Source organism: Electrona antarctica, assembly GCF_951216825.1.
Source record: "Electrona antarctica genome assembly, chromosome: 11".
In the NCBI taxonomy this organism is placed as follows: Eukaryota; Metazoa; Chordata; class Actinopteri; order Myctophiformes; family Myctophidae; genus Electrona; species Electrona antarctica.
In genome coordinates this window covers 724,225-742,158 of record NC_136792.1, presented here as the reverse complement: position 1 = coordinate 742,158, position 17,934 = coordinate 724,225, and the positions used below count along the sequence as shown (strand labels likewise).

Here is a 17,934-nt window from a genome sequence, read left to right as displayed (position 1 = left end):
GATTCGAACCACCGACCCATATGGATCATTGGACGACCTGCTCTACCTCCTGAGCCACAGTCGTCGGAATGAGACGCACGCACGCACGCACGCACACACACACACACACACACACACACACACACACACACACACACACACACACACACACACACACACACACACACACACACACACACACACACACACACCTTCTTGGCCTGTAGGTCCAGCTTCAGCTTTGACTTGGCGAGGACATAGGACAGCTTGGACAGGCCGGCCTCTGGAGTCATGTCGAGGCCACTGATCACCCCTGCATCGAACAGAACCTGATGGAGAGTTACCAAGTGGAAAGTCAATTATTTTCTTCTATCTCTAGAGTCTAGATAGATACTTTGTGTGTGTGTGTGTGTGTGTGTGTGTGTGTGTGTGTGTGTGTGTGTGTGTGTGTGTGTGTGTGTGTGTGTGTGTGTGTGTGTGTGTGTGTGTGTGAGAGAGTGAGAGAGACGCGGCTTGGCCTGTTGTCGCGCCACCATGAGGCTGATTTGAAAACTGTCAAGTGGCATTTCTTCCTCAGCCTAGTGGGAATATGCATGCACAGTTTCACCGCAATCGGACGCTGCGTTGAGTAGTTGTGGCGATTTGTACAAAACGGGTACAAAGCGGGCTACTCCTGAAAAGTTTAGAAGCCAATCGTAGCCAATGAGGGTGGATTATGAGGAATTAAACAAACCCGTCTTTATCACATGACTATGGAGAGCATGTGTACCGATTTGCGTGAAATTTGGATAAAATCTGAAGGAGTAATATTAGAAAATGTGTTTTACATATGTCGGCCTCCTGGTGGCGCTATAAAGAGCAGATGTGAAAAATTCCACATCTGGTTTTTCCTTGGCCTCTAGAGAGTTGGCATACAAAGTTATCCACAGATCCGTGCAGTTAGAGGTAAAAACACTTTTCGGCCAGTTATAGCGCCACCATGAGGCTGAGTTGAAAATGTTCACGTGGCATTTCTTCCTCGGCCTAGTGGGAATGTGTGTGCAAAATTTCACGGAAATCACACGATGTGTTCATGATTTGCAGCATTTTGTTTGAAACTGAGCACTCCTGCGAACTTTGGAAGCCAATCTTAGCCAATCAGGATGGAGTCTGAGAAATCTGAAAGACCTGTTTCGTTGAATGGCTCTAGAGAGACTGTGTACCAATTTGTGTGATGTTTGGACAAAATCTGTAGGTGTACTGTCCAAAAACTGGTTTTGCACAAAGCGGCCTCCTGGTGGCGCTATAACAGGCCGTTCTGGAAATGTTGGGGCAGAGGTTCATCGTTGGCATCCAGGGAGTGTGTGTACAAAATTTGGCATCGACCGGGTTAATAGTGCCAGAGATTAGCTGTTCACAGACGGACACACGGACACACGGACGGACGGAGTGCAAAACATACTCTCTCCCCATGCCTTCGGCCTGGTGGAGACAATAAAGAAACAATGCCAACAGAAGGCCACCAGTCATAGTTCCAAGAGTTCCACACTTTATGCACGGAACTGAGACGGGCCTGCTTGTTCATAAGTCCTATACTTATAGAACTGAGACGGGCCTGCTTGGTCATAAGTCCTATACTTATGGGAACAAACGATCTTGAGGCCCTAGCCTGCAGAGAAGGTACCATGTACCGTCACCCTGATGGTGGTAAAAGATGGTATTGGCTGTGTAACGGGTGTGTATTGTCCCTAGTATTTTTTTCCCCTTCCTGAGTACCCAGGTCTCATACATTGAAGTCATATTCTCAAATCGTACCCCAGCTATTTTGCTGGACACGTTGATGATTTTATGGAGTTTGTTCTTATTAACCAATGCTCTCACGACCTGCAGTATACTGTTACTACAGTGAGAAGAGTCCTTGCCTGGCCGGTGGCGTACGTCATGGACACCGTCCCCCTCAGACACTGGGTGCAGTTGACGATGATGACGCCGCGGTCTGTGGCCTCCTTCAGCGCGTCCAGCAGGTCTTTGCGGTTGTCTGGGCAGTTCCCGCTGCCGTACGTCTCCAGCACTACGCCCTCCATGGGCGGCTGCAGGAACGCCCTCACCTGCACACCCAGATAAGCACAAATAACCTCAGTTAAAACACCCCACATACACACCCCACAAACAAAACACACACAGTTAAACACCCCACATCCATCTAACCGAGCTAGACCTATGGACCATTTGCAGACCGCGGCTATGTTGCCGTCAGAGTTTGGAAGCACTCGTTGTCAGTAAAGCAACGTCTTGCTGCCTCCTGCATTATGTGCTAATTCAATGTGGTGCGCATGCAGGGCAGTTGAGTGATATCTAACGAGCACTTCCAAACTCCAGCACTTAGAAAAAGAATCACCTGCAAGGACACAAAGTAACTCATAACATGTCTACGGTGGATTTTTATGAAACAATTACTTTGAGGATAGAAAGAGAATAATTCAAGCTTTCCGTACAGCTTCAATGTTGGTGAGTTTGTCGTTGTTTAATACAATCAGATAGGACTTTTCTGTTTGGATGAATGGGCTGCCAATGGGAAGTTGCACCTAGGTAGCACCTTGCCATTAACTTATATGGTAAGATGGCCGCGGTCTGCATATGGAGAATAGTAACTGCTTTTGGGCTTAATGTTTTCAGAAGAAAAATAAAACTGTTTGCTCATTTCTCTCGCGAGATCTGGCATTAACAGTGACTCACCGTAGCAGCAGAGATCTGGCATTAACAGCGACTCACCGTAGCAGTAGTGATCTGGCATTAACAGTGACTCACCGTAGCAGCAGAGATCTGGCATTAACAGTGACTCACCGTAGCAGTAGTGATCTGGCATTAACAGTGACTCACCGTAGCAGTAGTGATCTGGCATTAACAGTGACTCACCGTAGCAGCAGAGATCTGGCATTAACAGTGACTCACCGTAGCAGCAGAGATCTGGCATTAACAGTGACTCACCATAGAAGTAGTGATCTGGCATTAACAGTGACTCACCGTAGCAGCAGAGATCTGGCATTAACAGTGACTCACCGTAGCAGTAGTGATCTGGCATTAACAGTGACTCACCGTAGCAGTAGTGATCTGGCATTAACAGCGATTCACCGTAGCAGTAGTGATCTGGCATTAACAGTGACTCACCGTAGCAGTAGTGATCTGGCATTAACAGTGACTCACCGTAGCAGCAGAGATCTGGCATTAACAGTGACTCACCGTAGCAGCAGAGATCTGGCATTAACAGTGACTCACCGTAGCAGCAGTGATCTGGCATTAACAGTGACTCACCGTAGCAGCAGTGATCTGGCATTAACAGTGACTCACCGTAGCAGTAGTGATCTGGCATTAACAGTGACTCACCGTAGCAGTAGTGATCTGGCATTAACAGTGACTCACCGTAGCAGTAGTGATCTGGCATTAACAGTGACTCACCGTAGCAGTAGTGATCTGGCATTAACAGTGACTCACCGTAGCAGTAGTGATCTGGCATTAACAGTGACTCACCGTAGCAGTAGTGATCTGGCATTAACAGTGACTCACCGTAGCAGCAGAGATCTGGCATTAACAGTGACTCACCGTAGCAGTAGTGATCTGGCATTAACAGCGACTCACCGTAGCAGTAGTGATCTGGCATTAACAGTGACTCACCGTAGCAGCAGAGATCTGGCATTAACAGTGACTCACCGTAGCAGCAGAGATCTGGCATTAACAGTGACTCACCGTAGCAGTAGTTATCTGGCATTAACAGTGACTCACCGTAGCAGTAGTGATCTGGCATTAACAGTGACTCACCGTAGCAGTAGTGATCTGGCATTAACAGCGACTCACCGTAGCAGTAGTGATCCCAGGGAAGAGCCTGAGCAGACCCACGTTCGGGTTCAGCTCGGTGCTCACATGGAACGGTTCAGTGGTGTTGTCCCTTCGCACCGTGTCCCAGTTGACTGCAGTACAGACATAGAGAACAGGTCAACAAAGGCAAAATAATAATAATAATACGTTGTAATAATAATAATAATACTAATAATAATAACTGGAATTTATATAGCACCTTTCATGAACCCAAGGACGCTTTACAAAATGCACCAACAACAATCAACAACTATATTCCTTAAGCCTGAGAGACTATGATATTTAGTTGACTAAAACTAGACTAACACTAAAACATTCCGCAGGTGACTAAAATGTGACTAAAACTAAATGAAAACTATTCAAGAGACTATTGACTAAAACTAAAATCAAAAATTGCTGCCAAAAACAACACTGGTTGGCACTGCACAACATACAGCACCCATTCCCCAGATCTCGGTTACCTGTGATATCCACTATCTACAGAACCCATTCCCCAGCCCTCGGTTACCTGTGATATCCACTATCTACAGAACCCATTCCCCACCCTTCGGTTACCTGTGATATCCACTATCTACAGAACCCATTCCCCAGCCCTCGGTTACCTGTGATATCCACTATCTACAGAACCCATTCCCCACCCTTCGGTTACCTGTGATATCCACTATCTACAGAACCCATTCCCCACCCTTCGGTTACCTGTGATATCCACTATCTACAGAACCCATTCCCCAGACCTCGGTTACCTGTGATATCCACTATCTACAGAACCCATTCCCCACCCTTCGGTTACCTGTGATATCCACTATCTACAGAACCCATTCCCCAGCCTTCGGTTACCTGTGATATCCACTATCTACAGAACCCATTCTCCAGACCTCGGTTACCTGTGATATCCACTATCTACAGAACCCATTCTCCAGACCTCGGTTACCTGTGATATCCACTATCTACAGAACCCATTCCCCACCCTTCGGTTACCTGTGATATCCACTATCTACAGAACCCATTCTCCAGACCTCGGTTACCTGTGATATCCACTATCTACAGAACCCATTCCCCAGCCCTCGGTTACCTGTGATATCCACTATCTACAGAACCCATTCCCCAGACCTCGGTTACCTGTGATATCCACTATCTACAGAACCCATTCCCCACCCTTCGGTTACCTGTGATATCCACTATCTACAGAACCCATTCCCCACCCTTCGGTTACCTGTGATATCCACTATCTACAGAACCCATTCCCCAGCCCTCGGTTACCTGTGATATCCACTATCTACAGAACCCATTCCCCAGCCCTCGGTTACCTGTGATATCCACTATCTACAGAACCCATTCCCCAGCCCTCGGTTACCTGTGATATCCACTATCTACAGAACCCATTCCCCAGACCTTGGTTACCTGTGATATCCACTATCTACAGAACCCATTCCCCAGCCCTCGGTTACCTGTGATATCCACTATCTACAGAACCCATTCCCCACCCTTCGGTTACCTGTGATATCCACTATCTACAGAACCCATTCCCCACCCTTCGGTTACCTGTGATATCCACTATCTACAGAACCCATTCCCCAGACCTCAGTTACCTGTTATATCCACTATCTACAGAACCCATTCCCCAGACCTCAGTTACCTGTTATATCCACTATCTACAGAACCCATTCCCCAGACCTCGGTTACCTGTGATATCCACTATCTACAGAACCCATTCCCCACCCTTCGGTTACCTGTGATATCCACTATCTACAGAACCCATTCCCCACCCTTCGGTTACCTGTGATATCCACTATCTACAGAACCCATTCCCCAGACCTCAGTTACCTGTTATATCCACTATCTACAGAACCCATTCCCCAGACCTCAGTTACCTGTTATATCCACTATCTACAGAACCCATTCCCCAGACCTCAGTTACCTGTGATATCCACTATCTACAGAACCCATTCCCCAGACCTCGGTTACCTGTGATATCCACTATCTACAGAACCCATTCCCCAGACCTCGGTTACCTGTGATATCCACTATCTACAGAACCCATTCCCCACCCTTCGGTTACCTGTGATATCCACTATCTACAGAACCCATTCCCCACCCTTCGGTTACCTGTGATATCCACTATCTACAGAACCCATTCCCCAGCCCTCGGTTACCTGTGATATCCACTATCTACAGAACCCATTCCCCAGCCCTCGGTTACCTGTGATATCCACTATCTACAGAACCCATTCCCCAGCCCTCGGTTACCTGTGATATCCACTATCTACAGAACCCATTCCCCAGACCTTGGTTACCTGTGATATCCACTATCTACAGAACCCATTCCCCAGCCCTCGGTTACCTGTGATATCCACTATCTACAGAACCCATTCCCCACCCTTCGGTTACCTGTGATATCCACTATCTACAGAACCCATTCCCCACCCTTCGGTTACCTGTGATATCCACTATCTACAGAACCCATTCCCCAGACCTCAGTTACCTGTTATATCCACTATCTACAGAACCCATTCCCCAGCCCTCGGTTACCTGTTATATCCACTATCTACAGAACCCATTCTCCAGACCTCGGTTACCTGTGATATCCACTATCTACAGAACCCATTCCCCAGACCTTGGTTACCTGTGATATCCACTATCTACAGAACCCATTCCCCAGCCCTCGGTTACCTGTGATATCCACTATCTACAGAACCCATTCCCCAGACCTCGGTTACCTGTGATATCCACTATCTACAGAACCCATTCCCCAGACCTCGGTTACCTGTGATATCCACTATCTACAGAACCCATTCCCCAGCCTTCGGTTACCTGTGATATCCACTATCTACAGAACCCATTCCCCACCCTTCGGTTACCTGTGATATCCACTATCTACAGAACCCATTCCCCAGCCTTCGGTTACCTGTGATATCCACTATCTACAGAACCCATTCCCCAGCCCTCGGTTACCTGTGATATCCACTATCTACAGAACCCATTCCCCAGCCCTCGGTTACCTGTGATATCCACTATCTACAGAACCCATTCCCCAGACCTCGGTTACCTGTGATATCCACTATCTACAGAACCCATTCCCCACCCTTCGGTTACCTGTGATATCCACTATCTACAGAACCCATTCCCCAGCCTTCGGTTACCTGTGATATCCACTATCTACAGAACCCATTCCCCAGCCCTCGGTTACCTGTGATATCCACTATCTACAGAACCCATTCCCCAGCCCTCGGTTACCTGTGATATCCACTATCTACAGAACCCATTCTCCAGACCTCGGTTACCTGTGATATCCACTATCTACAGAACCCATTCCCCAGCCCTCGGTTACCTGTGATATCCACTATCTACAGAACCCATTCCCCAGCCCTCGGTTACCTGTGATATCCACTATCTACAGAACCCATTCCCCAGACCTCGGTTACCTGTGATATCCACTATCTACAGAACCCATTCCTCAGCCCTCGGTTACCTGTGATATCCACTATCTACAGAACCCATTCCCCAGACCTCGGTTACCTGTGATATCCACTATCTACAGAACCCATTCCCCACCCTTCGGTTACCTGTGATATCCACTATCTACAGAACCCATTCCTCAGCCCTCGGTTACCTGTGATATCCACTATCTACAGAACCCATTCCCCAGCCCTCGGTTACCTGTGATATCCACTATCTACAGAACCCATTCCCCAGCCCTCGGTTACCTGTGATATCCACTATCTACAGAACCCATTCCCCAGACCTCGGTTACCTGTGATATCCACTATCTACAGAACCCATTCCCCAGCCCTCGGTTACCTGTGATATCCACTATCTACAGAACCCATTCTCCAGACCTCGGTTACCTGTGATATCCACTATCTACAGAACCCATTCCCCACCCTTCGGTTACCTGTGATATCCACTATCTACAGAACCCATTCTCCAGACCTCGGTTACCTGTGATATCCACTATCTACAGAACCCATTCCCCAGCCTTCGGTTACCTGTGATATCCACTATCTACAGAACCCATTCCCCAGCCCTCGGTTACCTGTGATATCCACTATCTACAGAACCCATTCCCCACCCTTGGGTTACCTGTGATATCCACTATCTACAGAACCCATTCCCCAGCCTTCGGTTACCTGTGATATCCACTATCTACAGAACCCATTCCCCAGCCCTCGGTTACCTGTGATATCCACTATCTACAGAACCCATTTCCCAGACCTCGGTTACCTGTGATATCCACTATCTACAGAACCCATTTCCCAGACCTCGGTTACCTGTGATATCCACTATCTACAGAACCCATTCCCCACCCTTCGGTTACCTGTGATATCCACTATCTACAGAACCCATTCCCCACCCTTCGGTTACCTGTGATATCCACTATCTACAGAACCCATTCTCCAGACCTCGGTTACCTGTGATATCCACTATCTACAGAACCCATTCCCCAGCCTTCGGTTACCTGTGATATCCACTATCTACAGAACCCATTCCCCAGCCCTCGGTTACCTGTGATATCCACTATCTACAGAACCCATTCCCCAGCCCTCGGTTACCTGTGATATCCACTATCTACAGAACCCATTCCCCAGACCTCGGTTACCTGTGATATCCACTATCTACAGAACCCATTCCCCAGCCCTCGGTTACCTGTGATATCCACTATCTACAGAACCCATTCCCCAGCCCTCGGTTACCTGTGATATCCACTATCTACAGAACCCATTCCCCAGACCTCGGTTACCTGTGATATCCACTATCTACAGAACCCATTCCCCAGCCCTCGGTTACCTGTGATATCCACTATCTACAGAACCCATTCCCCAGCCCTCGGTTACCTGTGATATCCACTATCTACAGAACCCATTCCCCACCCTTCGGTTACCTGTGATATCCACTATCTACAGAACCCATTCCCCAGACCTCGGTTACCTGTGATATCCACTATCTACAGAACCCATTCCCCAGCCCTCGGTTACCTGTGATATCCACTATCTACAGAACCCATTCCCCAGACCTCGGTTACCTGTGATATCCACTTCAGCGTTGGCTAGTGGCTCCAGGTTAGGAGAACTGAAGGCATTGAAGCTCCGTGCGTCCACCTTAGTCACACGGTTTCCCCTGTACAGTTTGTTATGGAAATACAGGCAGACCTGCAAGACACATGAAAATGATATCTCATTTAATGCACAATTATACAACAGGTCGTTTCGAGGAAGCAATCTGATTGGTTGAAGTAGCCTTCTAGCCGTGGTTCAAACGAGCACCACTCCACACCTAATCAAAACAAATAATTCAGCTGCTCTGTTATCAAAACAAATAATTCAGCTGCTCTGTTCTCCCAGAGTGCAGCAAATTCGGTGGCTAGGCTAGCTAGTTTATTGGGACATTTTGTGGTCGTAGTGACTACATCTGTCATTAAAAAATATGTTTTTTCAGTGATTTTCTTAGTTTTAAGGGTAACTGTTGTATAATTGCAATATTACACTCGAGGGGGTGGTTTAACGTCATTGATGAACTTCTGCGTTGCTTTCGGAACTCGCCTTGCGGTCTCGTTCCTTCAGCATCGCAGGCGTGCATTAATGACGTTAAACCACCCCCTCGAGTGTAATATTGCTTAATTAAATGCGCACACGCAAATGCCAAAGCAAATCAAATGTGTTTTTACACAATGGCAAAAAAAAATATCTGAATCTGAGCACAAAACCTTGACCTGTTACACCTTTACCTTCTATACTTAACCCCATTTAGACCTGATTCTAAATGTCTTCTATAAATCATGACAGTTTTCAGAAAAAAACTTGTGTTTCTATGTCAGTGGTTCTCAAACTCGTTCATGTCAAGGAGCCCCAGAATTATTGGGGTCCCGGACCCCAATCTCAAAATATGTTGTTCCAGGGAATTTTCAAAAATAGCAGATCTTTTTTTCAATAGCTAAAGTATAACATTAATACTTAAAACACCAAAAGGGGTTCCAGTCCTGAATGGAAATATTGCATAATAATTAACTAACTAAAAATAACAGCAGGAAGTTATTGTTCAGAATCATCCACAATTTCACGTTCACAAGTCCCATCTCAAAAAATGATCACAACGTCTCCAAATGATCCAAGAGCACGCAGGTGATCTGCATCCCAATAATTCACTCACCTCAGGAATGGCAAATTGTCCGGCGATCAACAGCGCCCCCAGCAGGTTGTCTCTGCCATCGTTCCTCAACTCGTAGATTGGCACCTGAAAAAAAACAAGCCTTTAATTACCTTGTCAGCAGGCTGTCATCTTTAACCCATCTGGACCTGAGAAGTGATTCTACAAAATGTCTTCTAAATCATGACGAGAAAAACTGGTTCACAAACTATTTCATATCAAGGACCCCCAGAATTATATGTAATTGGGCCCCAGACCCCAATCTCAAAATATGTGGTTCCTTTTGGAAAAAAGGATGAAGCTTCCCTTTAACACTAGCATAACTAGTAAAGTTCGCCCTTTTTTGCAAAAACAATGTTGATGTTAATGACGCTTAAAAGAGTGCTTAAATTCATATTTAGAAAATGTTTCAGATGTAAAAAATGTCTGAGATGATGGCAAAGATAATCAACTTCAAAATCTAAAAAAAGAAGAAAACGGTCAAAATGACCTCATACAGTCATGCTAGTGTTAAAACATTATAGTCGTCCTGAATAGAGGGCGACTATAAACGACTATAGATCCAAGGAGATGTTTTTCTTGGCCTGCCCTGTGAAGAGAGAGGAGATGTTTTGCTTGGCCTGCCCTGTGAAGAGAGAGGAGATGTTTTTCTTGGCCTGCCCTGTGAACAGAGAGGAGATGTTTTTCTTGGCCTGCCCTGTGAAGAGAGAGGAGATGTTTTCCTTGGCCTGCCCTGTGAACAGAGAGGAGATGTTTTTCTTGGCCTGCCCTGTGAAGAGAGAGGAGATGTTTTTCTTGGCCTGCCCTGTGAAGAGAGAGGAGATGTTTTTCTTGGCCTGCCCTGTGAACAGAGAGGAGATGTTTTTCTTGGCCTGCCCTGTGAAGAGAGAGGAGATGTTTTTCTTGGCCTGCCCTGTGAAGAGAGAGGAGATGTTTTTCTTGGCCTGCCCTGTGAAGAGAGAGGAGATGTTTTTCTTGGCCTGCCCTGTGAACAGAGAGGAGATGTTTTCCTTGGCCTGCCCTGTGAAGAGAGAGGAGATGTTTTCCTTGGCCTGCCCTGTGAACAGAGAGGAGATGTTTTTCTTGGCCTGCCCTGTGAAGAGAGAGGAGATGTTTTTCTTGGCCTGCCCTGTGAACAGAGCCGCTCTCACCTGTGAGCCAGTGAGGACGATGGGCTTCCCCAGGTTCTCACACATGAAGGAGAGGGCTGACGCCGTGTACGCCATGGTGTCTGTCCCGTGGAGGATCACGAAACCCTCATACATGTCGTAGTTTCTCTGCAGCCAAACACCACACACACACACACACACACACACACACGCACGCACACACACACACACACACACACACACACACACACACACACACACACACACGCACGCACGCACGCACGCACACACACACACACGCAAGACACGAGTATTGATTTCGTCGAATAATACTATGACAAAAAATGTTCGTCAACCTTTTTTCACTGACAAAAACTAAACGGAAACTAAATGAAAACTAAGCTATGCCGACTAAAACTAAGACTAAAGATATTGACAATTTCCTCAATAATTAAAAACTAGACTCAAATGTTAGGAGGGGTCTAGTGAACAAGAGATCCAGTATAAGTCATTTTACACTTGGTTGTAAGAAAATAGCCGATCTGCTATGTGTAAAGAATAATTTTTCATTACGACGGCATCAAGGCCCGTCAAAATACAATTAGTCGACTAAATCAACCGTATATTTAGTCGACTAAAGCTAGACTAACACTAATACATTCCAGGTGACAAAAATGTGACTAAAACTAAATTAAGAAAAAACTATTCAAGAGACTACGACTAAAACTAAGATCAAAATTTGCTGTCAAAATCAACACCACGTTGTGGATTATGGAATCTGTCACATGCTACATGACATCATGCACAATGACAACCAAGTAAAGCATGTTGATGAAACATATTGCCTGTTGATGCAATGTGAATGGTTTCTGGGTTTAGTGACAACATGCTTTAAAATATAATAACTATAAGGGCGTGTTAAATTAATGTTGGAGCTATGGAGTGTGAAATGCAATTATTACCTCAATAGACTTTCCGATTTTCCCCCAGTCATCCGGTGTCATGTTGGATGAGTCCAGCAGGGGGCTGAACTCTATAATGGTGTACACGATCCGTTTGTTCTTCTTATTCAGCCTGGATTAAGAAACAAGTTTAATATAAGTTCCAAGTCTTTCATGATTTTGGCATCATGTTTGTTTATTTGTTTATTTGTTTATTTTCTATTATTACAAACACAAAAACGCATGTTAATCACTTTTGTATTGACTGTGTTCACTTAATAGAGTTGGACCAGGTTATGTTTTAAATGAGAGGAACAGCGTAGAGGTCACTTAGAGGTCACTTAGAGGTCTTATAATGGTATAATTTAGGACTAACCCATTCACACTAAAAACAAGGGTAGCCGATATCTGGTGGTTAGTGGCTATGGAGGTTAGACCAGATGATCAGACTGAATATTTACACATCCATGTTATATAATCATGTTCAGCACATGAAATGTAACTAAACTGAAAATAAATAATATTCCTGTAAAGCACATTTGGGGAGTTACTCGGCTTTCAACCAAAAGTTACACAATGAAATAACAGCAGTGGTGTGCAAAAAAAGAAAAGTTATGAAAGAAAAACAGCAGAATAAATGATTGATACAAGTTTGCAGAGACTGTGGCGACGGACGGGGTCAGTTTACTTACGGAAGGACCAAGACGTTCTCTGGGTCGTTATGGTGATCATACAAGCATGTCGTCTTGGCATATTCTTCATCATGGAGGATAGGAAGCTTGCGTAGGAACTTCACTAAAGCATTGGGTTCAGGGGCCAACACTATGGGGTCACAGAAACACAAAAGAGATCATTGGCTTCAGGGGCCAACACTATGGGGTCACAGAAACACAAGAGAGATCATTGGCTTCAGGGGCCAACACTGTGGGGTCACAGTAACAAGACAACAAGAGAGATCATTGGCTTCAGGGGCCAACACTGTGGGGTCACAGAAACACAAGAGAGATCATTGGCTTCAGGGGCCAACACTGTGGGGTCACAGAAACACAAGAGAGATCATTGGCTTCAGGGGCCAACACTGTGGGGTCACAGTAACACAAGAGAGATCATTGGCTTCAGGGGCCAACACTGTGGGGTCACAGTAACAAGACAACAAGAGAGATCATTGGCTTCAGGGGCCAACACTGTGGGGTCACAGAAACACAAGAGAGATCATTGGCTTCAGGGGCCAACACTGTGGGGTCACAGTAACACAAGAGAGATCATTGGCTTCAGGGGCCAACACTGTGGGGTCACAGTAACAAGACAACAAGAGAGATCATTGGCTTCAGGGGCCAACACTGTGGGGTCACAGAAACACAAGAGAGATCATTGGCTTCAGGGGCCAACACTGTGGGGTCACAGAAACACAAGAGAGATCATTGGCTTCAGGGGCCAACACTGTGGGGTCACAGAAACACAAGAGAGATCATTGGCTTCAGGGGCCAACACTGTGGGGTCACAGAAACACAAGAGAGATCATTGGCTTCAGGGGCCAACACTGTGGGGTCACAGAAACACAAGAGAGATCATTGGCTTCAGGGGCCAACACTGTGGGGTCACAGAAACACAAGAGAGATCATTGGCTTCAGGGGCCAACACTGTGGGGTCACAGTAACAAGACAACAAGATAGATCATTGGCTTCAGGGGCCAACACTGTGGGGTCACAGAAACACAAGAGAGATCATTGGCTTCAGGGGCCACCACTGTGGGGTCACAGTAACAAGACAACAAGAGAGATCATTGGCTTCAGGGGCCAACACTGTGGGGTCACAGAAACAAGACAACAAGAGAGATCATTGGCTTCAGGGGCCAACACTGTGGGGTCACAGTAACAAGACAACAAGATAGATCATTGGCTTCAGGGGCCAACACTCTGGGGTCACAGAAACACAAGAGAGATCATTGGCTTCAGGGGCCAACACTGTGGGGTCACAGTAACAAGACAACAAGAGAGATCATTGGCTTCAGGGGCCAACACTGTGGGGTCACAGAAACAAGACAACAAGAGAGATCATTGTGATTATATTTCCATTGTCTTTGTACCATCAGTACAGTTACTGCTAGTATAATTGTATGCCCATGAAACTAACCACCACCACACATCAGTCTCATACTGAACCATAGTGGTAAAATTGTGCATAAGGTGTAGCTCAATCAGATAATCATCCATTCAATGTACTAATAAACCTTGTGTGTCTTGGCTGCTGTAACAACTTCATTTCTTCCTGTGGGATGAATACATTAAGAAGACCACACAGAAGGTGTGGTCTCTTACTAGTGAAACTCCTAATATACCAAAACCCTGCATTCATAGCACATTGCCATAGATCAGTATCTGCCCTGTCTGATGTTGGTGTCATCTCACATTCTTCAGCAGCAAACCAAGGAACCAAAAGAAAGAAGAATCAGAAAACAATAAATAACAATACCGTTATCATGGAGGGTCATTCCAATGGTCCCTCCGGTGTTGATGACAAGGACTCTCGGCACAACACAACGTGCTGTGATGCTGGACTCGACGCCATTTACAGCAGGGGAGCTCTGTGGATTAAAATAAAGGTTCAGTAGGGGAGCTCTGTGGATTAAAATAAAGGTTCAGTAGGGGAGCTCTGTGGATTAAAATAAAGGTTCAGTAGGGGAGCTCTGTGGATTAAAATAAAGGTTCAGTAGGGGAGCTCTGTGGATTAAAATAAAGGTTCAGTAGGGGAGCTCTGTGGATTAAAATAAAGGTTCAGTAGGGGAGCTCTGTGGATTAAAATAAAGGTTCAGCAGGGGAGCTCTGTGGATTAAAATAAAGGTTCAGCAGGGGAGCTCTGTGGATTAAAATAAAGGTTCAGTAGGGGAGCTCTGTGGATTAAAATAAAGGTTCAGCAGGGGAGCTCTGTGGATTAAAATAAAGGTTCAGCAGGGGAGCTCTGTGGATTAAAATAAAGGTTCAGTAGGGGAGCTCTGTGGATTAAAATAAAGGTTCAGTAGGGGAGCTCTGTGGATTAAAATAAAGGTTCAGCAGGGGAGCTCTGTGGATTAAAATAAAGGTTCAGCAGGGGAGCTCTGTGGATTAAAATAAAGGTTCAGCAGGGGAGCTCTGTGAATTAAAATAAAGGTTCAGTAGGGGAGCTCTGTGGATTAAAATAAAGGTTCTGAATGTCTGAAGATACTTTTGCAAAACTGAAAATTGTTTTGAATCTCTGGAAAAATATATTTTAATCTCTGAAATAAGTTTTGATAGGCCGGAAGGTATTTTCAAATCTATGAAAAAAACATTTTACAGTGTTTCGCCCCCACACATTTTCAGAGTTTCAAATTTGTCACATACACAGTTTCAGAATGTACATTTTGACACTGTTCTCCCATGGTATTACTTTGTTTTCCATGTTTGAAATCTGGTAAACTCCTAACTTAATAAAAGGGTTCAAAAGCTTGAAGAAAATCTTTGCATGACTGAAACTGAACACAGACTGAGTAGTAAAGAATTGTGCCATTTTATCATGATTATTAGTGAGGACCTATTGTATGAAGATAGGTTGAAAATTGGTGAAGTGGTCCTTTAAGCAATAATCAGGTTAAAGCAGTTCATGATTTTGAATAAAATTGTCAATTAAATTAAGCATTTGATTGATAATCAACAACAGTTCAATAAGTCAGAATATTAACCACCCGCAGAAAATACCCCACCTTGATGAAAATCAAAAAACAAATAGAAGCAATTACATGTTAAAGCTCTTACCATATTGTCTTTTGCCTACTTCCTGATGTTTCAAATTAAGCGACTAAAATAAATCCCTATTGTGGGTAAAATAGCTAAGTGTGCACCTAACAGATCTCTAGGTTTCTAACTACAGAATGCGAGTTGTCCACTTTCTCATCTGTGCATGAGTTTATAAAGGCCCAGTTTGGCATCAGTCAGCATCACTGATTCCTGGAATCTGTTTCCTCATCATCACTTATTCTCTGGAATCTGTTTCCTCATCATCACTTATTCTCTGGAATCTGTGTTTCCTCCCACACCCCTAGACTATGGAGGGCTAAAACTGCCATATCTAAAAATAAATAAATAATTGAATGAATAAATAAATGCAAAAATAAATAAATAAATATGCAAAGAAATATATAAATCAATAATTAAATGTATTTAAGTGACTATTTATTTATTTATTTTTATTTATCTACACATTTTAAAGTACATTTAAATGTACATTTAAATATGCATTTAAATACGCATTTAAATACGCATTTAAATGTACCTTTAAATACGCATTTAAAGCTGCTTTCAAGCTGCTTTTCCCAAAGGTCTATTTCATGAACCATAATGTTAATGAGGGGGTGGACCTTGATGATGTCACTCACTGACCGGGTGGAACTTGATGATGTCACTTAACAACCATTGGATAATCTATGTAGGAGCTCACAGATCGACTGTACTTGTCTGTTTTCCCAGGAAATGATGATAAATAAATACAGATACAATATTATCATATGGTGGTAGTAAAGGTAAACAAGTGATGGTGTACAGCATGGGTTTTCAACAAGTGGTCCGTGGACCACTGGTGGTCCGTGAAGGTGTTGCATGTGGTCCCTGGACCCTGACCCTGCATTTAGTAATGTAGGAAAGTGAAGATTCGTATTTGAATTTATTGTATTGACCACAAGTTGAGAAACAATGCAGTAAATTATCTGGTGACAAATGATGACGCGTCGATGTTGTCAGTTACTGGGAAGTCTGATGTCAAGAACTTCCACAGAAAAGTGAGTTTGAATCTCAAGGGAAACCGGATTGCCTGGTTGAGTCACCATTAAGGAAATGTGCCCATAATCAATCGCAAGTGTCTGCTTACTCATAGAATAAGTTACAATGAACAGCAACATGAGTTCAATATGGAAGGTTAATTTCTTTCCCCCACACCACAACCATATCCCCCCTCCCAACACAACAATGGCCCCCAGGTTAATTCTCAGTCAGGGTGGTGGTCCCCAGGTTGATTCTCAGTCAGGGTGGTACGTGGTCCCTGGTTCATAATCAGTTGAAAACCCCTGGTGTACAATGGTGTGCAAAATGCTTTAAAAAGTTAAACCTTGACATCTGAAGAGCACTTACAAAATGTCTGCATTAATATGTTTGCCTGGGCATACACATACAGTGTGCAATCAGAGATATATGATGTCCAATTTAGGCCAATACTTAATCTCACTGCACACAAGAAGAATGTTACTGAGAATAAAATGTACTGATGTCAATGGTGCCCGACTGCCCACCTTTACCCAGTGCCAAGTTGTCCAGGTGCCCAGTTATCCTACCCCTAGGTGCCCAGTTGCCCCACTAAGAATTACTACTGAGAATAAAATGTACTGAGGTCAAAGGTAATCGACCAAGGTGCCAGAAAAACTACAACCCTGTACCTAGTGCCCACTCATCCAAGGTGTACAAGTGACCTGTCGATCCACTAAGTGTCCACTTGACCTGTAACCCTGTTACCCGTCTTTCTGATAAATTGAAAATGGAGGACCCTGATGTAAACAAACAAGTCTTAGTGTTTTTTCTGGTTTCATCCTCATAGCAGTTTTTGTCCTGTACCTTCGTTTGAACTGTACCCAAATTATACAAACTGTGAATACAATTTTCAATCAATCAATCAATCAATCAATCAAACCCTTTCTTGTGTTCAATATTTTTATCATTGTATTTGCAGTGGTGGAAAATATCTAGTACATTTACTTAAGTATTGTACCTAAGTAGGCTACAAGTTTGAGGTATTTGATATACACAGTTTAATATGAAAACCTGCATATTCCGTCAGTCAGCGTCACGCCTCCATATATAGTCATCAGTCCACACCTCATGACATCACACCTCGTGACATCATGCCTCGTA

General features: G+C 44.5%; 1 protein-coding gene across 1 annotated transcript in view; it reads right to left on the bottom strand.

The window, feature by feature from the left end:
* The window catches only part of LOC306932279 (60 kDa lysophospholipase-like), a 29,563-nt gene extending 13,665 nt beyond the window's left edge, over window positions 1-15,898 (bottom strand). Inside the window, exons 1-10 of the mRNA XM_079514026.1 lie at window positions 15,793-15,898; window positions 14,495-14,606; window positions 12,715-12,844; window positions 12,044-12,155; window positions 11,124-11,249; window positions 9,976-10,059; window positions 8,852-8,978; window positions 3,811-3,923; window positions 1,881-2,066; window positions 192-308 (exon numbers count right to left, since the gene is read on the bottom strand). Coding sequence (XP_079370152.1) covers window positions 192-308; window positions 1,881-2,066; window positions 3,811-3,923; window positions 8,852-8,978; window positions 9,976-10,059; window positions 11,124-11,249; window positions 12,044-12,155; window positions 12,715-12,844; window positions 14,495-14,606; window positions 15,793-15,795 — 1,110 coding nt within the window. The 5' untranslated portion in view covers window positions 15,796-15,898. The remainder of the gene's footprint in view (window positions 1-191; window positions 309-1,880; window positions 2,067-3,810; window positions 3,924-8,851; window positions 8,979-9,975; window positions 10,060-11,123; window positions 11,250-12,043; window positions 12,156-12,714; window positions 12,845-14,494; window positions 14,607-15,792) is intronic.
* Window positions 15,899-17,934: the final 2,036 nt, after the last annotated feature.